Source organism: Charadrius vociferus, unplaced genomic scaffold, assembly GCF_000708025.1.
Source record: "Charadrius vociferus isolate BGI_N301 unplaced genomic scaffold, ASM70802v2 scaffold72, whole genome shotgun sequence".
Lineage (NCBI taxonomy): Eukaryota > Metazoa > Chordata > Aves > Charadriiformes > Charadriidae > Charadrius > Charadrius vociferus.
Window position 1 is genome coordinate 7,455,897 of NW_009647830.1, and position 23,442 is coordinate 7,479,338.

The 23,442-nt window shown below is 37.5% G+C and overlaps 1 protein-coding gene across 1 annotated transcript in view; it reads right to left on the bottom strand.

The window, feature by feature from the left end:
• Positions 1-23,442, bottom strand: part of TMTC2 (transmembrane and tetratricopeptide repeat containing 2) — a 159,450-nt gene that overhangs the window by 76,948 nt on the left and 59,060 nt on the right. The window contains exon 4 of the mRNA XM_009882663.1: positions 10,527-10,641. Within this exon, the coding sequence (XP_009880965.1) occupies positions 10,527-10,641 (115 nt within the window). The remainder of the gene's footprint in view (positions 1-10,526; positions 10,642-23,442) is intronic.

Below are 23,442 nucleotides of genomic sequence, written 5' to 3' on the forward strand. Positions count from 1 at the left end.
CTTTTGAGCAAAACACAAAAAAAAGCCCCAGCATCAAATGACTAACTACTGTTTATTTCAAAATTAGTTCAAGAAAATCTGCAAGCCCTCGGGTCCTGTATTCACGTTTCCATTGCTGTGTTTCACAGCTTCTAAGCCATTCCAAAGACAAAAATCATGCCGATTTTCAGCTAGGCATTACATCTGAGAGACGCCCCCAAGACTCTGAGAAACAGCGCAGTTCAGCCTTGCTACCACATTGCTAAATCACTGGATCTGGTCAGCAGAGACAGCAGTGTTGGTGAAGGAACAACAGCCCAAGAGAAGGCCCCTGGATCTCCTTCTCGAGTCTCTCCGCCGGTTGCTCCAGCAACGCTGAGTTCAGGCAGCAAATCCTGGGGTGGCCTCTGAAAGCTGTGGTCCTGAAAATTGTTCACCATTGTCAAGACAAACACGAAGTGAAGAGATGGGCTCAAGTGAGTAATACCTGAAGGGAACGTGTCCTTCACTACATGGTTGCCAAGAGGTCACCAGGGCAAATACTACCAAAAGGGTCTGTTCAGTACTTGAAGTTCTTTCCAAAGAAGCTGAGAAGTTGAAATCCATTACCTTTGCAGTCTGTTAAGTTATATTAACAACTCTTCAACAAGTTTGATCTGGAAGTTTGATTATATACTCTTTCCTTCTCCTTCAGAAATAGGCCAAGTATGGGTTATTTTGCCACAGAAACATTTCCTTTTTCATTGGAGTTTCATTTAGAGTCTCTTTCACTTCAGAACAGAGGCCAAAGCCATGAAAGGGAAGTTCGGTATGCCTCTGTTATGTCTTATTTTCACATGCTTTACTATATTCCAGCTAGAGAATTTGCATCAGACACTCAAAGTTAGTTCAAAATCACTAAAAGTAAAACTGACGTGTCTTTATAAAGATACGTTAAGCGCAAAATTTAAAATACATTTTTTCTATGCCAATTCAACTAGAGAATTGCAAAACGTCCGTAAAGCAAACTGACCGCAGTTGTACAGAAAGAAGTTGAGGTGTCAGAAGCTGGGAACTGATAGCTGCATAATTACCATAGTCAGTTAAGCTTGCAAGAAATGAGCTGAATAGCTACAGAATTGAGAAGCATGGACAGAGGCAGATGAAGCGAAACCCACAGGCGATAATGATGAAAGTCCATGACCTCCTTAAAGTTCTTAGCATCTGTTTTTTAGCCCCATTTTGATAGTCCCAATTCCTTCCTTCCTTCCTTAGACAATCCACTTCCCTTCAACTGATTGCTAGGGTTGAAGTCAGCGACCGGCAATGGCAGGATGGAGCCTGTACTTCCTTGTCTACTGGCTCTCAAACCTTTTAGACAAAAATGAGTTCCTTCCCACTTACCTGGAAAGGAGTGATAACTGATTAATGGCGAGTCTGTAAAAAATGTAAACTCTTTCTGAAAAAGGTTTGGTGCATGCATATTCCCATCTCTTTTTGTGGGGGAAAAGAAAGAATAAACGTTTAGCCAAAACCTTCCAGGTTCGCTAGTAAATTTATCTAATTGCAGAATCAAAAAATTTAAAGTTTGTTTGTCATGCTTATTCCTATGCTTTATTACACTGAAGACATCTTTAAAAAGTTCAGGGGTGCATTTGTAAAGCACAACAAATATATAGTTCTGCTGCATTTCCTTTTAAAGGAGACAGTTGATTTTCACCTCACATTGCCATTTCTTTTGTCTATAGCAAAAACGGGGTGGGGAGTTTGCTTTGAATGACCAATTTCTAGATGCGAAGGAGTAACATCGCTCAGCTGGAGTTCACACCTTGCAGGCACTGCTGAGTCTCCAGTAACTCACTGGTCCCAGTGGTGTGCACAAGGAAGTTCTTCCTTGTGGTGGGTTGACCCTGGCTGGATGCCAGGTGCCGCCAAAGTCCCTTTATCACCCCCCCTCCTCAGCTGGACAAGAGGAGAGAAAATATAACAAAAGGCTCATGGGTCAAGACAAGGACAGGGAGACAGGAAGACCAATCCCATCGGAGTAGGGTAATGAGAAATAAAAACTAAATCTTAAAACACCTTCCCCCCACCCCTCCCTTCTTCCTGGGCTCAACTTCACTCCCGATTTTCTCCACCTCCTGCCCCTGAGTGGTGTAGTGGGATGGGGAATGGGGGTTGCAGTCAGTTCATCACATGTTGTCTCTGCCTCTCCTTCCTCCTCTGGGGAAGGACTCCTCACCCTCTTCCCCTGCTCCAGCATGGGGTCCCTCCCATGGGAGACAGTTCTCCATGAACTTCTCCAATGTGAGTCCTTCCATGGGGGGCTGTCCTCCAGGAACAGACTGCTCCAGTGTGGGTCCCCCATGGGGTCACAATTCCTGCCAGCAAACCTGCTCCAGTATGTGCTTCTCTGTCCACAGGGCCACAGGTCCTACCATGAGCCTGCTGCAGCACGGGCTCTCCACGGGGTCACAGCCTCCTTTGGGTATCCACCTGCTCCAGCATGGGGTCCTCCACAGGCTGCAGGTCGATATCTGCTCCACTGTGGACCTCCACGGGCTGCAGGGGGACAGCCGGCCTCACCATAGTCTTCACCACAGGCTGCTCCAACACCTGGAATGCCTCCTCCCCCTCCTTCTTTACTGACATTGGTGTCTGTAGAGTTGTTTCTCTACCTCCTCTGTCCTGGTTGCTGTTGTGCAGGGTTTTTTCTTTTCCCTTTTTAAGTATGTAATCACAGAGGTGCTACCACTGTCACTGATGGGCTCAGCCTTGGCGAGCAGCAGGTCCGTCTTGGAGTCATCTGGCAATGACTCTCTTGGACATGGGGGAAACTTCCAAGCAGCTTCTCACAGAAGACACCCCTGTAGCCCCCCACTACCAAAACCTTGTAACGCAAACCCAATACACTCCTACAGCCAGGAGTGATCTGTTCTTGACATACTTTTTCCCTTCTTTGTTTACACTTCAAAATGATAACTGTTCTTTGGAGACTGCTGGCAGAGGGGAGAAGGAGCTGACAGAGCGAAGACAAAAGCAGCGATACAATGCAAAGCATTAAATGTAAGCCAGTGGTGGAGCACAGCAATTGTCACGTGCTAAGTACATACCTGTCTTTTGTAGTTATAGAGACACAAAGCCTTCCTTTTTCCTTACACAGAGATGAACAAAGGAAAGCATGTCCTTGAAACAAGGATGCTTGATACAGAAGAGTCAGCTCAAGTGATAAACATGGATGAAGAGCTTAAAGTCTTCTGGCACTTTCTAATAAACCTTCTACAGTTGCTAAGAATATCAAGCTACATAAAGAAAAAAGCATAACCCCATAACACCTCAAAAAAAACCCGAAACACAGGAGCATTTGCTTCAAGTTTGTAGTTCCAAAATGTCTTTTTCTCTTCAGTCCACCTCCCAGTTGTAAGACAGATAAATTAAAATGTAAATTGAAACATGCAACTTCCATTCAAAGAAAGTTTACTGACATAACTAGGAAAATGTGAAGTCTATCGGATGGAAGGAGGGTGAGGAGGAAGTCAGTGGCTCCTTTAGTCTAGTAAGACAAGTACTCTGGAAGAGTAAAGTTTCTCTCTAGAAACATGAGGATGAAATTACTTGGAAAAGAAAAAGCTACTTAAACCACAGAACGCAAAGCAAACGGTTATAAATTTTCCATGAATTAGTTTAGGACTAATTAGGAGACAAGTTCTAACTGTCACAGCAGCAAGATTCTGGAACAACATTACAACAGCTTTTTTTTTTTGCCTGCATTGCTTCTAGCTAATTTTACAGTGGAGTGTGAATCATTTATGAGATGGAGTGCTGGCTGCTTGCAGGAGTAGCAAACTTCACCTAGTGACTTAGGAAGTGTCTCAGAATCCTGCTTGTCTAATAGAAAGAAAAATAAAAAGAAGAAAAAAATGAGAAGCAAGTTCTGGCTATCTAGAAATGATGCACACCACTTCTATAGATAGAATTGCTCATTTAAATATGTGCAGGAAAATATTTCCCCAAAATGAGTTCTTTGCAACCATCCTGAATTCTTTAAGCTGCCAACTTTTACCTATCTTGCTTGACCACCAACTACAAAAACCTTCCTGTCTTCCTTCTCTGCTTTAGTTTTGACCTAAAGTCACTGAATACTAATGGCACAAAACTGTTCTTGGGGACTGGAAGGGAGTCACAAAATATAAAAGGCAGTAGAAAGTCTACCGTTTTTTCTCAAGTTACATATTAATTTCTTCCTGTTGTAGTCCTATTAAACCAGCTGGTCTACTTACAAAGCAAAATCCTCAGTGACTAAAGCTGGCATAAATTGACCAAATAAAATACCACAGGAACCCTAACTGTCAGTAAGGTAAACATGTACGTTAGTGAAATATTTATAAAATTTTCAAGCCAGGTACAATATTGAAATAATTTAATCAATTTTGTTTACTGGTTGATAACAGCTAATGCAGGGCCTGTTAGCTATTATTTTGCCATGCCTGTAGTTCATCCATGCCTCAAGCTATATTCATCCTATTGATTTCAGGTGGGATTATCTACAAAGAACTATATTTACTTAAATGCTACGCTGGCAAAGAAAGAAATGGAAGAAAATCCTCTTTTATTCCCCACACAGATGTGTCCCCAGCCACACAGCAACAGAGGATGCGCTTTGCCTAAGGCAACTCTTTCCTGTCACTTGCAAAACTAGTAGGTAGAAAGACAGGTATGGATGCTGCAGCAGCCCAGTACATTAAACCATTAAGTTTTGTCTTTAATTATGTCTTTTTTGTTTCGTTTTTTGTTTTGTTTTATTTTGTTTTGGTTTTATGTAAGTAAGCCATTTAGCTACTCAACCAAATGAGCGCTAATCTTTTGTAAGGGTCTACAACTAGGTTTCATTAACAAGAAAGCCAATCATTAAGGAACAGTACAAACAGGGAACATGTTTAATGTTTTCCAATAACATCCTGTTAGCAAATATGTAAATGGAACATAAATCCTACTTTTTTAATCAATAAGAACCTGAGCATACCCAGTAGGCACTAACACAAAATGACCATTCCTTTTGCAGAGCTCACTAAGCACAGTCATCCATAACCCCATTAGTGAACAAAAATCAAAACAAACAATCACCCCAAAACAACTTCTAGTCTTTCAGGTAGCACAGTCAAAACTCCATCATGTTCTCCCAGTTCTAGGGAAGAGCTTTCCAAATGCAAATTGGCTGGCAAGTATAGTCCTGTTCTTTTCTCTCTTGCTGGGGCAGTTCAGTCGGGATTACTACCATTTCAGCACTGCATCAATTCTCGCAACCCTCTGTTTCTTTGACATAGGGAGGACTGTCATAGTGATGAGAAGTAGCACTGCTCCTGCCTTTCTGCCTCCTCTGGACACTGGCAGTGGTGTGCTGTGCCAGCAGTCCTCAAGCAAGACGTCTATTCCCCCTCACGTGCCCCAGCAAGCAACATAGGTTGAGAGCTGGAGAGAACCTCTTACAAGAGGGGCATTTTGCAAAACTGAATGGCAATGTCTCCCACTCAGTCTGAGTCCGACAATTATTTTCTTAATTTTATAAAATGGGCAAAGTTTATGTAAGGACTATCAACCACCACAATTTCAAATACTGAGGCATGTACTTGAATCGCTAGGTCACTGAATGTATTTCAGCTCTCAGTATTACCAACACAAATGTCTACTTTATACAGGCTCTACAAAGAGTCCCACAGCAGAGCTTTGCACTGCAGGACACCGCCAATCACTAAAGTGACCTTTGGGTGCTACCTCACAATATCAGTCTCACAATACAGCAAGATTTTATCAAGACAACTTTGGTTACAGTAAGACAGAAATTTCAGCCACTGTCTTTGACGGAGGAAGAACTAGCTGGCAAAGCACAGATTAATTCCAAACAGGTTCGTAACAAGTTTAGATTCACAGCTGAGAAAAAAAAAATAATCAAGTACTTGGACAGCAGACAACACATCCTCTTTGCTTTTTAACTCAACATCCTGCACTATAAAAACTTGTGGGCTATCAAGGAAGAGGAACCATAACCTTGACTCACTTCCGACTACGTGAAGTGGTGCAGCAACTTCGTCTGGGGCAGGTTCAAATGTAGTTCAACATGGGTTAGTAGGTTAGCCTGCTTTTAGTGTTTTTCATCTCTGATAGCTCAGCAAAGGAGCTTTTTATGCCAGCATCCTTAAAAGGCAGAAGCCATGGGAACACAATTTCAGATGTTATACAGGCTAACAACAGACAAGGAAGAACTTTGCTCGTATTGATTTTTACCCAAGAACGTGGAGTTAAACTTTGCATACAAAACACTTCCGCAATCCCAGACTTCACAGAATTTAAATTTCAGCTACTATTGAAGACTTTACCTAACAGAAATCTAAAAAAATACACATTTATTGAAATAATATCCTAAGTTTGCCAAGGTAAAGTTTATGGAAATTCATACTTTCAACTATTCAAAGAAATTAACTTGTACACGCAGCCCTATATCCCTATATCGCTAAAGGCCCTATATCACTAAAGGCAAAATGAGATATTTTGGGAGAGAAGCGAGGGGATGGCTTTTTGGTAGAAAATGATCTTTTATAGGATATTGTATATTCCAAAAATACAGCATTTAAAGGAACTAGTACCACTTTAAAGGAATATTCAATGTTTATGTAAGATTGCGAGCATCCCTAAAATAGGCTGAGAAACTCAAAGTAATGTAGATTACTGATACGGATGACAAAAGAATACTCTAAGCAGAGGTAGGCCTAAATACAAGTGAAATAATGTATGCAAAACTGTCTTTTGACTGATAAGCAATTTCACTTTAGACATTAATTAGAAGCAATTTGAAACAATAAAAACAAACACATGAGCTTTAGGTAACAATCATAAGGCAACAAAGACTGAGAAGCTAAAAACCCTAAAAATATTTCGCTTTTAATCTAGTGAACTTTGTCTAGTTTGGAAGAAGAAACTGGTATTTTTCTACAGCTCTGTCCCTGGTACTTCACAGTATTAAAATACATGGAATTCTCTGGGTTTTGGGTGTTTTGTTTTTTTTTTTAAAGGCATGGAAAGGGATCTCAGTTTATGCTGATTTACTGTCCTATGAAATCTAGCTGAAATCAGCAGTGTTACATAGCTTTGAGAAGTTGGCTTTGAGATTTATTTGTAAAAATTACCTGCAGTGCAGTCTCAAGACATCAGAGAAATTATTTATAGGGGGGCACTTTTTATATGTATTTTTTTAAAGTCATATTATCCTACATTCTCCATCTACAGTATAAAACAACAACTGAAATCCACTCTGCACTGAAATTTCTATGAAAATCTCAAATGCTTTCGGAGCTGCCAGGAATTTACCCTCTGAGTTTTTCATGAGAGTTTCAGAAAACAAGCTTCCAAACAAGAATTCAAGTCTTTAGACTGAGCTCAAATTTCCTAAATCCCAGGCCACAGATCCTATCTTCAAGACAGGCTGGGTCACAAGTTATCCTGAGGTATAAGCTATGTATAAGTTTCACTTATACTTATTTGGACCTGAGAAAATGCCAGTGGAACAAACATATTTTAACCCGTATCTAAAGTAGTGATGAACCACCAACCCAGTATTAATGTTAGCAACAGCTTTTTCCCCCCTCTTTTTTTTTTTTTTTTGTAATAAATACAAATAATAATAATAATAATAAAAATCTGCAAGTCTATAAAAATTTAGGAATTTATTTAAGGGTCCAGAATTGACACATTTGAATACTATGGGAAATGAGATGTTCAGAACCAGACAAACTTTCAAATGGAGATTATGTAATTATGTAATCTAATTAATGAAATTTAAATCATCCTAAATGGCAAAACCAGCTGTAACTCAGAGCCATAAGGTATAACAGTCAGAAAATAAAAATATAATACTGAAATCAGCCATTCATTTATCAGAGCCATAAGGTATAACAGTCAGAAAATAAAAATACAACACTGGAATCAGCCATTCATCTAATCTGTTAAATTCTCTAGATTTTAATGCAGTTAGCCAACTGCTAAGCCAACCTCACATTTTAGTTTCTTGAAAAAGAAAGATAGATCATCTAATGCTTCTGCTTATGTAGTTTGTCTCTTTGATTGCTACCCATTAAAAATTGTGAGTTAATCCTTAATAATTTCTTCCTCGATCAGATAGCACTTTGATTTGCTATTGCTGTGGGTGAACACTGGGCTGCATGTGCCAATTAATTTTTATCAAATACTGAGGCATAAGTGCTAAGAAAAAATAAATAGCATGTGAGACTACAATATACTTGGAAATGACTGCAAGGGTGCTTTTTTTCTAAACTTCTATTAAATGACTGTTTCAAAGGCACATACTAAAAACCAGAAACCGTGAATCTAACTGACCTCTTGTAAGCACATACAAGACACATTTTTCCATTACAGTAGTTTTTGTAAAAGCCTCCCATAGAACTGCATGACAAGGATGGGCCGAACTTGCAAGGGAGCTCTTCAGAGTTTACGCTTAAAATAAGCAATTTCTATGTGGTCTCATAATACCAAAGCCCACACGATTTCCCACCTCGTTTTCATGCTGGATATGGAAGTATACAACACATGGAAAGACTACAAAAAAAAATGCAAGATTTTTCAGTTTCTATTGAATAACTAATGGCTTTATGAAGCTTAAAAAAAAAAAGAAAATAAAAGAACGGATTCTATTGCATTCAACATAGTAGGAGAAAGGTTATTAAGAACTAGAAATCCTCTTTTGCATAGGCATACATATACGCAAACACTTCCCTCTGAATAGACTTCCTTTACTTTCATAGGTATATGTAAAGTAACTTCATGCCCTATATATTCCAACCAGCATTTCAGTTAAATTCCTTCCACACAAATTCAGTAGAATTCCAAGAAATTTTCTGTTCAACAGAAATGAAGGTTTGTAGGCATATATTTTGTATATCAATGGAAAGCTTGAAAATTATCAGTGTGTTCTGAGAACATGCAAAACTACTGAAATCTGATTTCTTTTATATCCCTGTCTTTATCACCCAGCCCCCTTTCCTCCTCTTACCCTGGTATTAACTTCAGTTTCCCTCTATAACACAGTGAGTGAGTAAGAGACAAAAGTACTGTATAGGCATACAAAAAAATTCAATAGTTATAATTTTCATCCCCAAAATGAACGGCGTATGAGAAATTTAGAAGTATCAATCTTGTCACTTTTTTCCTCTGCAATTTTCTGCTCGGTTCAGAAGTTATTTTTTAAATGTGAGCAGAAGGAGTTCCTTCTTGAAAATATGCTTTTTACACTCTCCATTGTCTAACAGACACAATAAAATTATGTGCATATGTGTATGTTTGTAATAGTATGATTATTAAAAATATATATTTTTTGAGATATGAATTTGGTTTTGGAATGGAAATGCTATCATTAAATTATTGTATGTTTCCAGTATGTTTACCTGTAAGGCAAATTAATGAAATGGGCAACGTATTCCTTGTTAAACAAGTAAAAAAGAAGAAAAAGTCTATTACGGTAAACTTAATTTTCAGTTATTATAAACAACCATTTCAAAGTAGACTTACAGGCAGAACATTATTTGTTTACTTATTTATTTAAGGAAGCTTACTATTTGCATTTAGGTTTTGCACATGTTGTTTCTCTCACATACACACTTTCCCACCGCACGCAGGACTTTGTTTTCGTACTACTACCTAATGAATGGCAGTCACCTGGATTTTGTTCTCCCCACGCATCAGGAATCAATAGCGTATGGCCCCGCTATGGGGGCTCGGCCTGGGTGGGTGACGGCAGGAGGGGAAGGAAGGGCAAGCGCCGAGCAGGGAGCGGGTGAGACGGCCAGCCGGGACACCGGAGTATCAGCCCCCTTCCCGCTGGCGCAGGCGGCACGATCCCACCTCAGTGAGAAGCTTAGCACGACGCTGGCTTCCGTGTTCACGATCTGGCACATTAATGAGCTGGGAAATCTTTTTTGCCCACTGTGTAATTATTTTGATGCTCGTGGTATTTATTCTCTTACCCACCTATAACAGGATTCCAGTAACTAAACTTCCTCGAACCTACGCTGCTCTTAAGTCAGTCACAGGAGAAAAGGAATTTGCTATTTTAACATTTTGGACCTGTGGAGCTAACCGAGGGGTATTGGCTTATGCTAGGAAGTGCTTACACCCATTCTCCCCAACAAGTGTTACTCAGACTTAGAAAAAGAAGTCTAAATAACACCTCTATATTTTAGCAGAGTCAGAAACAGATGGAGTGCTACTGTTGCCAGCTCATCTATCTGTACTTTGTTCAGTGTGGGTTTGTTGGTTTTTTTTGCATCTTTTAAAGCAAACAGATTTGTAAGTTTACCTTCTCCATACTCAATACATGAATATACAATAATGTTGACCAAGAAAAGGTCCCATCCACCCAATAGTTTAAGGAGCACGATTAATGAAATGACTATTACAAAGCAACAGCAAACATCATCTCCATTTCCAGCAAGTAAATCAATAGCTCCATTCACAACAGGTTTCACAGACGATCCAACTCCAGGAAAGCCACGTATACTTACAAATTATAGAGCATATCAGCCATGTTGCTGCGGTAGTACAAGGCATTTCTATAGGCGCTTTCAGCTTCAGAAATCTTGCTCTGGCTCTTGAGAACATTTCCAAGGTTACCCCATGCTGTCAAGAGGAGAAAACAGTATTCAGAAAGAGCTACAATCCAATTACACATGACAGAGTATCCGGGTATCAGGAAGTTCCTCAGGGAGACAAACCCCACAAAGAAACTATTTTCATGGAAGGGGAGGGGAGGTTGGTTGGTTTTTTTCCCCCCAGTTCTCTGGATCTCTGCATCTTACTGTGAGACTCACATTTCATAGCAGTGATTTGCATACATTCTGCATACCTATAGCTTTTGGGTTGGAAAAGGATCTTTAAGAACAAAACTTTAGAAACTACTATAGCAAAAGGAAAGTACCATTTTACTTTATATCGGCTCCAAATAAAATTCCCCAGAGTAAAATGTGGAACTGGAGCATCTTCATAGTTTTAGCTTTTCTTTAATCTACCTACTCTAAACAGCAAGAATTTCTCCTAACAGCAGACACAGCTCTCACTGAAGTATGAAAGCTGACAAATGATGCAGGAATTGAAAGAACGGTTAGGTAAGTAATCAGGATTAAAAGTATGCCATATGGATACAAACATACTACACAGATTACTAAAATGCATTTTTTCTACTTGGAAAATGTGGTTCCTTTCCATACAATTTATTACGTTATACAACATGCTTTTATATCCCATCTCTAAAGGACTTGAGGTAAAAATAGATTTAAGGCTTCACATGTGTTCCCTTTGCAGTTTTATTGAGTGGCACAAAAACTGTACTTACAAAGAAACTGGAACTAACATTCTATTCACAATTTAGGAAGCTAATTTAACTGGCGTTATAATTATAGTCCATGTGTATACACGAAAAAAACACATTATGCTTATAAATACATCAAAGTTGTTTCATAAACCAATTCTACTTTCACAAGTAGTTTTTTTTTTTTATGAGCAAGAATAATGGAAAGATGAGGTATGTCCTGTACACCAAAAACACAATGTATGGCAAACTGTTCTTCCCTCCAGATGCACTAACCATGAACATTAGCTCAAGTAGCACTTAAATTCTGCTTCTTCAATTAATCCAGCCCTTTTCTTTAGAGGAATTTCTATCAATCCTGAGTAATGCAAACTTCCAATGTAGTTTTAACATAACACTGCTAAATAGGTTGATAATTATTTCAGATATGTGTTTTTTCCTTAGAAAGTGCATTGCTTTCAAGCTGCTGTGGTTTGATACAGAAGCATCCTGCCACAGGGATGGAATCAACAGCAAACACAGCATTGTCCTCTTGAGTAGAAAAAAAGGAGAAAAAACCTGATGGAAACCTTTTAGGATTCACAAAAATAATGTCATCCAACTGTGGACGACATATTTTGTAAAGACAAAGAAAAAAATAAATACAATATTTCCACGGAAAAAGAAGCTATCACTTCTGTGAGTCACTTCATTTTAGCCTAGTATTTTATAAGATGAGAAATAATTCATAAGTTATTTATCACTTAATCGAAAAAAGTCACAAAAATGTTCCATCATTCTCTTGTTTAATAAAATAAAGCTGCTAAAAATATTCTCAGATCCATTCATTTTTTACACCCTTGGCTAGCATATATGCAGAGTTCTGAATTTATTTCCCCATTACTGATACTATTCTTTGTTAAATGTAGAAAACATTTCGGAAGCAGCAATTAAGGTGACTAGTCAGCTTGTAAGCATTAACACTTACAAGAAAAACACAGATTTTTTTTTTTAAAAAAAAACTCATTTGTGAAAGCACATGCAGATGTTACTTCTGCAGTACATGACCATCCAGTTTCCCACAGTTGTATGTTCCATATAATCTGTGGTTACTCTTGTTTTCACTGCAGTCTTCCATAACAGAGCACTACACCGAATGACCATTTGGACTACTGATAACAATTTCCTGCTATATAGTTACTTGCTCCCCACCACTTTGAAGCTCAGTAAATGAAAAAATGTATAGAAGAATGATTTGGTTCATCTTTTCACCTGTTAGACTGGAAAAACCCTATTAACACTGCTAAATGTGATAGTTTCTTCTCTAGACTTCATTTCATGCTGTATGCTCTATTATTTATCTGAGTTAATATAATTTTTAAGGCAATACTCTCATATTCTGCAGAATAATCTGTGTCAATTTTTTAATATCAATCAATATTTAATCTGCATTATTTCATTTGAAATGTATTCCATTTAGACTTTTGTTTAAACTTGTAAAGCTGCAAATTATTAATTTAACCTAATGTGCTATACTGGAAGAAGTGATAGTAGCAGAAAATAGCAAACATAAAACATGATAATCTCACAATTTATCATAAAAGAAACATGAAAACGAAGGCCTTTTTACTTGCCCAAACTATAAAAGCTTGGTATAAATCTTCACAACTATTTAAATACAGAATTAGGTAGATGAATGACCTAGTTCTGGCTCCAGATGAAGCCTCATGAAACATTTTACAGAATAAATGCTTATTTGTAGAGATCATACTCATAGCCCCAGAAGTTACGAAGAGATATTATCTGCAGCAACCACATCCTCTTGGTTGTTGGTATATCAGGGACAGAAAAAGAAGATGGTCTATACGGAAAAGGGGTTACACCAGCTACTCAAGGAATTTCACTCCTTTTTTTTGTCTTAAGTAGTGCAACTAACCTTAGGAAAAACAAATAATTATGATTATTAACTACATCTCAGGCATCCAATTTCTCAATCCATACCTCAAGACAAATTTATCCTGCAAAACAGTAACAACATTTGTTCAACTATGTGCACATTCAGAAATAGAAACAAAATTACAGGAATGAAGCCACATCCCTATTAAAAACATACCCTATGACTCCAACTAAATTTCAGCACTCAACTATTTTCCATCTGTATGTGGTGAGAAATTAAAAATTAATATTCTCAGAGGAAAAAGAAACTAGGTCAGTAATTCTGGAATTTAAAATGGATTTTTATTCCACTTTTTTTTTTATTTTTTTTCGTGTAAAATCTGTAACACCTGAAATTGCAAAAGGGAACATTTACTATTCAGAAGATGCTAAAGTATATATATACACCACGATTTAATCTTTAATTACAAATTCAATTTTTCCCCTATTGGAGACCCTATTCAGCACAAGAGAGAAATCAAGCTGTGAATGAAGTGGCTTTCTAATATTTACTTTTTGCCTGCTGCTTAATTCCCTATGCACCAACAATGAGGGCAAACCAGTCCCAGGTCTTTTAGAAATAATACTCCAACATAGAATGGGAACAAAGGTAACATTCGCATATCTCACACACCTACAAAACAATCAATCCATTCAAACTCTACTTCATTGCCTACTTCTTTTTCATAGATTATACTCAATATAAATGGGCATATTAAAAATTAAATCCATTTTATCATCTTGTATCCTAAGCCAATTATAAACTGAAAAATCTCCTAATGCTTAAGAATTCCCATGCTAGTTACATTTCTTTGCAGGAAAATGGAACATTTTAAAGGAGGTTTGTTGCTGTTGTCCTTTTTAAATAAAGAGCCAGAAACACTACATAGGACTAAGCAGGAAAATAAACAATTGTTCAAGTGTTACACTTTTGGCCATATCAAAATAGATTTCTATTAAACTTTAAAGATGACATTTATGGCATCTTGCACTGAGAGTAGGTCAAGTTCTCAGGCATTTAATTGCTTTCAAAATGAAAATGAACATGACAAATTTCAGCTTCAAATTTAACATGATTAATTTCTCAACTATCTCACTGAAACTGAGGATTAAGATTTAACAAGCCTGAAAAATACCAGGTTGGCATATTAAACTTTCTCTAAGCACCTTCATTCTGGAAGAGTGCAAGACAAACAACAGTGAAGCAGGAACAACGTTGTCCAATCTAATCTGCCTGGATTTAAGAAACACATATTACTAAGGAGAACAGTTGAAATTTCAGCTTGCAATTGAATTATGAAAACAAATGAGAAATAGAAACGAATGTGTGCAAATATCTTCATTTAAGTAAATCTTTCCTTTTCTACTGAATCAGTATAACTCGATTGCTACTCAGTGAAATGGAAATAAAAAGCAACAAAGGAAAGTTTGATCCCATAGTTTGCTTTAAAAAAAAAAAAAAAAATCACAAATCATTAACAAAGATAACCCAAAGTATTAAAGAAGGATTCTCTTTTCTACCCATGACCCCTATATAATCCATGAAAAATGAGATTATAATAGCAAAATCTATTTGGAAACTCACAACCTATTAACATATCTGTTGTCAAAACACCTCTGCTGAAACATAGAGAGGAAATAAATCCAACTAAAATTCCCTAGTAAATCACTGAAAAATAATATAGCAAAGAAACGGAAAATCCTGTCTTCCCCAGTATGTTATGCAAGGAGGCAAACACTGTCTTTTGTAAAATTTACTAGCAGCAAACCTACTTGAAAACTGATGAAATAAAATGTAGGACTCAAAGTTAAAAAAAAATCGATACACATTCACAAATCACATCAAGAAGTTACTGAAGTTTTGTAATACTGTTATCCCCTTAAACTATCAGACTTATTCACAAAATAGAAGTTAAACACAAATTGATGAATGCATCAAAAAATGTGAACTACATTATTACTTGAGTGAAATGAACTACTTGAACAAAGACTGAAGTATTTAAGCAACAGCCAAGTCATCTGTAATCAACTTGTCAGCAGTTCCAAACTAGCAACTTTAGTTCACAGAAAAATGTATATCAAGCCAAGAAAACTTCTTTTTTACAGAGTTTTACAGATATCTGTGCATTATTTACTACTTTTTAGCTTGTAAAATTAACAACAGCAGTTCCAGGTTGCATTCCTTCTCTTTACAATCGTCCTGACTCATCTATGAAAAAGAAGTGAATGCATAACAATTATCATCTCTACTTTTTCATAATTAGAGTTTAGGGATGAGGAGATGCTGGTCCAGAAAACAAAAAAAAAGCCTTCAATTATTACTTTTTTTTAATTCCAATGACATCTGTTTTTTGGAAGTTGTGCAAGAGGTCTGTTGTTCTCTATTATCACAATTGCATTTATACTCCCATATAACAGCCCTGCAAAAGATGCTCCTGGGCATCATTTATGATAAGGGACACGAACACAAGAATCTCGATACAGTGGGAGTTCAGAAACTGAATCCTTGATTGTAAAAAACCACTAGCAGAGCAGAAAATCTGAATCTGACATTTGAACAAATAACCCATTTCCGGCTGTAACAATTTCTTTAGCAATGTAAATATTTGCACAATCCCATTATGGAGGGGGATGGGATAAGTAATTAAAAAAACCCTAAAATACCCATGGTCCTACTTCAAAGTAAAAAAAAGAGTTTATAAATTCCTTTAATGTTCAACTTCAGTAGAGAAACAACATTTGCCTTTTTTCTGTTAATTCTGAGTAGTACTGATCCCTGTCTTCCCTTCTGGAAAGAAAGCCTATCTGTCACATATGGCAAAGCACAAGAAAGGGGAGCAAGTATGACCAAGAACGTAACAACCAACACACTGAGACTTACGTAAAACGCATTAATGAGCAAAGATGTGCAATTTTGAAAAATATTCCACAATTCCAAACTACATGAAAAGATGATAAGAGAAAGCACTTTTGAGTCTAATTCCTAAAGGTCATTTTGTTTGTTGAATAAAATGGGCTTTTATGTGACAGGCTTTTGAAGAATATTTTTATTTCCTCTCCCTCTAAATAAAACAATGGGAGGAGGGCGATATCATTGTACACCTGCCAAAAATGGAGTGGAAAGAGAATGATAGTGATTATCAACACAGTTATCCGCACTTCAGAGGCACTTTTACTTTTACTTTGTGAAAGTAATATTGATTGGTATCAAAACCCTCCTCAGGTTGATAAACAGTGCAGCTCTTCCATGTTCCCGTACTATTTTACACCTAAACAATCGGTACTCTGAACTTCATGAAAAAGTTATTTCTATTCCCCCGTTTACTTTGAAGACATTAGATTTCAAGATCCATCAAAGATGATTAAGCATGTGGGCACAACACATGCTGCAAAGCTGCAAAGAAGCATCCTTCTCAAAACCTATTGAAATTCCTAGCTGTTATCATTGGCAAAACATTTATTTGGATGATAACTGTAGTGTGAGAATTCTCATTTTACTTTTCTTAAACCCTTTCTTCTGTTTCCAATATTGTCCAAAAGGATTTTCCATTTGCTTCTTTTCCCTTCACAGGCTTACAAGTCAATTAAAAGTAAGATATGCACTTTTTATATAAATCAATTCTTCAGTCCAGCACACTAATAATCTCCTCTTGGTCATAGCATCAGAAAATCTGCATTGCAGTGGGTGCAAAATTTTATGCTTTCTTTGGTGACAACCTTGTTGAGTAAGAAAATCAGAGGGAAACAGGTTAGAACATTAAGATAAAATTTAAAACATTACAAGGAGGAAACAGTACCAATTTTACTTCCCACTTTAAACTGTTGTGATGTTTTCCAAGAATTTACCTCACAGTATGATTTATTTTCAGTGGGTTATTACCAATGTAATGGAGTCAAATCTCAAAGAACTAAAATAACTTTATAGAAAACTAGGAATTTTTACTACTTTCCAGGTGGTGCTTCTGATAAAGAGACAAAAATAGCATGGGGAAGATGGCTTCAGCCTTGACCACCCTGCGTATATTAAAGGGTGTCAGTTTATATGGCACTGTCCCCATAAAAGGTTTGACGAACACTAATTAACTTCTAAAACTTTGGAGCATAAAATAAAACCAAAACCCAAAAGAAATAACCTCTTCTCTTTTGCTATTAACTTTTATGTGGACTTAATTCCTGGAGTATGACAATCTGGGTTTCCAGTTTAGGGAACTTTTTTTTTTTTTTTTTAAATTTTTACCATCTGTTCTTAACACTTTTTCATTTTGCACTACAAATTGCTACTTTACAGCTATCACTATGAAAGTCATGAATTACAAGCATTCACATTGCCACCTCACCCTGTGGCAACATCACCACGGTGTAGACAGAGTCAAGTACAGCAGCATGTTGTGAATCTCAGTTCTGACGTAAAGGAGAGCAAACAGAATATTGAATATTCTTGGAACTTTCACTAAATACATTTTTTCTATTCATTCTTAGCACCTACACTGAATATTTCTAGATCAGATATTTTATGAACCAAATTGTTCATTTTATCAGCTATTTGAAGCTCCACCTTAACAGCTGAAAGCCACGTATTGCCCTACATAGAGCACTGGACCACTGCTAACAGACTATTCAAGACTTAGAAAATTTTGTGAAACAATGCTGACAGCAGATGATGCCTCAGTAAAAATAAACTTAATATAGTATGTAGCTTGCACAGAAAAAAAACCCACCTCTTTTTCTTATGTTTTTCAAGTCTATACCTTTAAAACAAATAAATTCCTGTCATCAGACTCAGCTCCGTCCCCCTGAAATTACAGGTGCTAAACTGGGAATTAAACGAGGTATATTCTCTTCCCAGCTCTGTCGCTCATCTGTTGTTCCGATCTGTTGTTCAGGAGGCTTCACCTCCTGATGCCTTTCTATTTGTATTCTTGATGTTTGTTACTCATCCATTAATTGCAAGTCTTTTCTGACAATGATTGTATCTCACTGTGGGTTTGCACAGTGCCTCCTACAACAGCATAGCCAGACACTAATGGAACATAAATGCATGATAACCTCTGGAGGAATGAAGTAAAGACAGAAGATGAAGTGTTCTGCAATACAGATGAAGAGATGAAAGGAACATTTCCCCATATAATTAGTATTCTCGCGAAATAAAGGCCAAGAAAACTAAGTTATTTACAGTTTAAGCATTGTGGGAACATTGCTATTTGTGTATGCATTTTATATTTTTATCTATGTTCTTAACTTCTGTTAAAGGGTCATCCCTCCTAAAATGCATTTGGGAGCAGACAAAGCTTGCATTTGGTTAAAATAAAGAAATGATTGGGGGAAAAACAAAAACAGCTGTAAATCTAAACCATTATATGATTCTAAGATGGCCTTCACTGAGGCCTTTCAGTACTTAAAGGGGGGCTTATAAGAAAGATTTTTTATGCTGAGAGTGGTGAAATACTGGACCAGGTTGCCCAGCAAGGAGGTAGATGAGCCATCCCTGGAAACACTGAAGGTCAGGTTCAACAGGGCTCTGAACAGCCTGATCTAGTTGATGTTCCTCTTCATTGCAGGGTGGTTGGACTAAATGACTTTTAAAGGCCCCTTCCAACACAAACTATTCTATGATTCTATAATAATCTGACATTCCTGTGAGTCTTTTGAGGACTTCTGAGGGTGGCCTACTTAATGAGAAGTAAGTTGAAACATTAAGACCAACGTTTTTAAATGGAAAACTCATCCTACTGGGAAAAAAAAAAAAAAAAAAGAGCTGAGATTTTCACAGAGGTCAACAAGTTTCCAATATCCAAATGTTCCAAATTACCTTTGTTGTGTAACACATGGAGAAGGAGCACAGCACTAGTTATATCATTCACATTTGATAGGTTATAACCATAGCTATAAAGAACAACACCTTTTCCTCCTTGTTGAGAGCTTAGATTCATCAGCAGCTTAAGGCTTTTTCCTTTCAAGGGTGCTACTTGATAAAGCAGAGTGGTGCTCCAGTCTTTAGCATTCACATTTCATTAGGTAATGACTTTGTAAAAGAGTTTCATCAGAAACAGAGGCACAATAGGTTTCCCCAATAAAAATTCTGAAAGCTCAGTTGCACACTCAAAAAAAGGCAATGAAGAAAGCTCAACATTTTAAATAGTTTTTCTGCAGTGCAGACCCACTATCTCTCACAGAGATATTCAGAAGATCAATTAGATAATGTTTGTTGAGTGGTCTGAGAACAGAAAAGTTCATGTAAATATTAAAGGTTACTACTTTGAAAGTTAAACAGGTTTTGCATAAATTCTGCTAAGAGAACATTATGGTTTGTACAAGGTATTTATGTTTTTCCTATTGTTCCAAAGAAATAATGAATTTTTCAAAATGTCATACATTTATTCATACCTTTTGCAATAATTTTCCTCCAAAAACTTGTTAATAGGCACTTTTTGATCAAGTTATCTCATTGCTAACACAACAACAGAAGTGTCCTGTTTCTTGTTTCCTAAAAGGATAAATGGTTTCTATACACCCATAATTTATGAGTTTAATCTACTTTATACATTGATTTTTTTTTTTTTTATACCAGTGGGTAGTGGTAATGTTGAGACAGGCTGTATTAGAGATTTACCACCTCCCAACTTTTATGTTTTATTCTTCTTTTTATTAAAAGTGTTATTTATATTGTTTGTGCAACACTTCATTTGCTGATCAATTCCAGGGCTTTTGGAATGACAGCAGGTGAAAGAAAAACAGAATCGAAAACTATGCAGAACTCTGAAAGCTGGCCAACACCATATCAGCATGGCTACTGAACCAACTGGCTTTTGGCAGACAGTGTTTCAGTTTTGTTTCTTAGTTCTGAAACCCTGATGCAAATGGGTACAAATGCGTGACGCTTTCTCGTAGCTTCTGGTATACCCACTCCACTTGCTAGGTTACAGAAAAGTAATTTTTCCTCCTCAAATGACAGTACAGTGGCTCTGTCAGCTCAATGAACCTGAGAGATGATACTGAGCAGCTGGGAAATCATTCTTAGGCTTCACAATTTACTGTTTAGTCTAGAGTATGGACTCCTCTTTCCGCCTAGGACATACTTGCAGATTTTGGCAATCCAATCAGCTTTAATGAACCTAATCTCAAATGTGTGAGGGCTCCACAATCTGACTGAATAGTAAATGTCACATTAACAGAGCCTTTAGTGAGCATCCAGAACAAAGCAAGCCATCAAAGAAAAATGATAGGTGTACTCACATACTCCCACTTCTGCTAGACACCCTGATGCCCTACACGTAACAGACTACTGTATGAAGAAATTCTCACTGGTACCTTCACTTTAGGTGGCACGGATCAACTAACGCTTCCTTACTGTTCTTAGTTATGTACCAACTATGTAAAATATTTTCAGAGTAAAATTATAGAAAGACTTAACAGCATAGACCTCCCTGAGTATTGGTCAACAAACGAGTTCAGGCAGAAAAATATTCCCCAACCACTCAACTCTCAGATGGAGGTACAATCTCACATCTCCCAGGAGCTGCCTCAGTGTAGCCAGTGTGCTACATGGACAGTCCTTCCACTTCTCCCACAAAAGACAGACAACACTCCGGACAAAGCTGTCCTGTAAATCAGATTCAGCCCATAAAGCCACTGCTCATACTGCAAGAACCTCTAAAAAGATTCAAACCAGAAATCACAACCTCACTGCGACTTTGTAGATATTCTTTATAAATAACCAAATAAACACAACACCAACACACACATTGTTTTGCATACATTCTCCCATTTCCCAATCTTTGTACAATTCAGTTGTGTTTAAACTCGCAACTCTGATGTAGGTATTCTGGTTAAGCTAAAACCACTGCAAGATCATGGCTTTGTTGATAATACAAGTTTTCTACCTTCCAAAGCTGTGCTGAGTACACCCCAATGCATCAGGAAATAGCTTTTTGTCTGACAGAAAGGTAATAACAAAAGACTGATAAACATAGATTACATTTTATTTCCACAGAAATTCCATTGTCAAAGGTGGTAACTGCTGGAGGTTACTTCAGGGCAGTGTTCCGTGACACAGTGGCTCTGGTGGAATTGCAATTTTAAGGAATTCCTGCATCTACCACCCTCCAGGCCATCCAGTTCTTCCACCCTGTCCCTCATGCTAACATTTTTAGGAAGGCTATAGTATGGATCAGATGAATAAAGTGATCCAGGTTAGGGGGGAAAAAAAAAAAAAAAGAGAGAAAAGGTAGATCGTAATACCTTCAACATCTAATGTAGTCACTGTTCTGATTGACAGCACAAACACACCTTGATTTGCACAGCTTGGTGAGCTATGCGGGCACTGCAAGTGAGTCAACACCATAAACCATTCCTACCATAAAGTTCCTACAGCATGAAACTTCACAAGGGTCAGGAACAAAGCAGTCAACCAGCGCTGACCCAAAACTCTCATAAGGAATTGCATTTTGTAGCGGCAATGAACTCAAATCATTCAAGAAAGCAAGAGGAGGCCAGAGTAGCAGAAAAATAAAAGTGGAAGAGGAGAACTCTGGGCACCCCAGACACCACAGGATTAACCCCAAGGAACGCTTCAGAGCACCAAACTGACTCAGGCAAGGAGGTAACCATTTACTAGAACAGCCAAATTATGTAACTTTTTAAACGGCAGGCATTCTTGTAAAAAAATTATATCTATGATATATTTCAAAATCATCACTTACGTCCCAAGTGGTGAACGGTGAGACAGCCTCCTACAGAAACAGAAGGGAGCACTTAACTGACTGAAATGACAGCTCTAGTCCTCAAAACTAAAAGTAGATGGATCATGTTAGCTCCTTTCCAGGAAGGAGGAATAGAGAGGACAGCGTCCTGGAAACGTGCCAGAGGAGCCACAGGGCAGGGGGGCATCAGTGCTAGGGTTTGTCAAACCAAGAGAATCATCAGAATGCTCAAATGATGTACATCAGACTTGGGAAAGGCAAATTAGTGCATAAAGCAGGCTTTCTATGACACTTTACGTTGTATGGTTTTGTTTGTCTTATTTTAAATCACTAAGGCAAGACAGAGGCTGTGAAGCCTTGCCAGCCAATACGCATCCACACTGGTATGGAAATATAGGTGGCAGGGAAAAAGGTGAGTCATAAAATGACTTTCTCCATCTTCTGCCAGCAGTGAAACTGAAGACACTAAAATGATTAACTAGAATCTTCTGTGTTCTAAGAACTGAAAGAAAAGGTCAATGTGCTCAAGTATCCAAGAAAAGAGGAGGAAAGGACTTTGAGCACTCAGTCCCTCTACTATGTGATCGTTTCTGTACTTTAAAACAAAGCTATATGCAAACTTTTTGCGTATACTAGAATTGCGTCAGCCATCATTTAATTTTTGCACAGGTGAGGGCTGGCAATGATGACAGCCCAAGCTTGACTGTTAATAAAACTCCCTGGTACAAAGGAAGGGTATTGGAAACCTTAATGAAATACTTGTATTTATCTATCTACACTGGGATTTTACACTGCCAGAAGAGGTATAGAGAGGCATGTGTGTAAATTATTGTCCTGTCCACATTAAAGGTTAGTTTCTCTACCAGATTTATGTAATGGGACCTTAGTGTGTACTGGTATGAAATCCACTAAATAGGACAATGAAGACGTGTAACCCATGGTGAAAATTAGTATGTAAAGAATAATTTTTCACCACTGACGTATTTTGAAAAAAGGCGAAATAATGAAATAATTGGATGACTATCTAATGCATTTAAACATGCTCAGCTTGAGAACCAATCTGGATAATATCATTTTTTTCCTAATAGTAACTCACTCCCTTAAAAAAAATGAGGCTAGTTCCATAGAACACATGAATACAGACTGAAGGCCTGACTTTTAATCAAACTGGAAAATAAAATGTACCATTTTCTGGCAAAGAAAATACCGAACTTAATCCATTTCACTTGCTATACTACAAAAAAATACATCTCGCCAAAGCTAATCCCTCCTTGACCAGGGGTGGCGTTTTTTTGCACTGTACTTTTCAGCACAGATGAGTTTTGCTGAATGATTTTGCAGAGTACCTCAGGGAAGGCAGAGGAAGAAATAACAGTCTGATGAATCCATGTCTCAAAAGTAATACAGCCCATGTCTCAAAATTGTTTACTTCCTTACATTCTTACTAAATGCAAAGGGGAAAAAAGTCTAGCTAGTGGTTAATAGCAGACGCTCTTACTG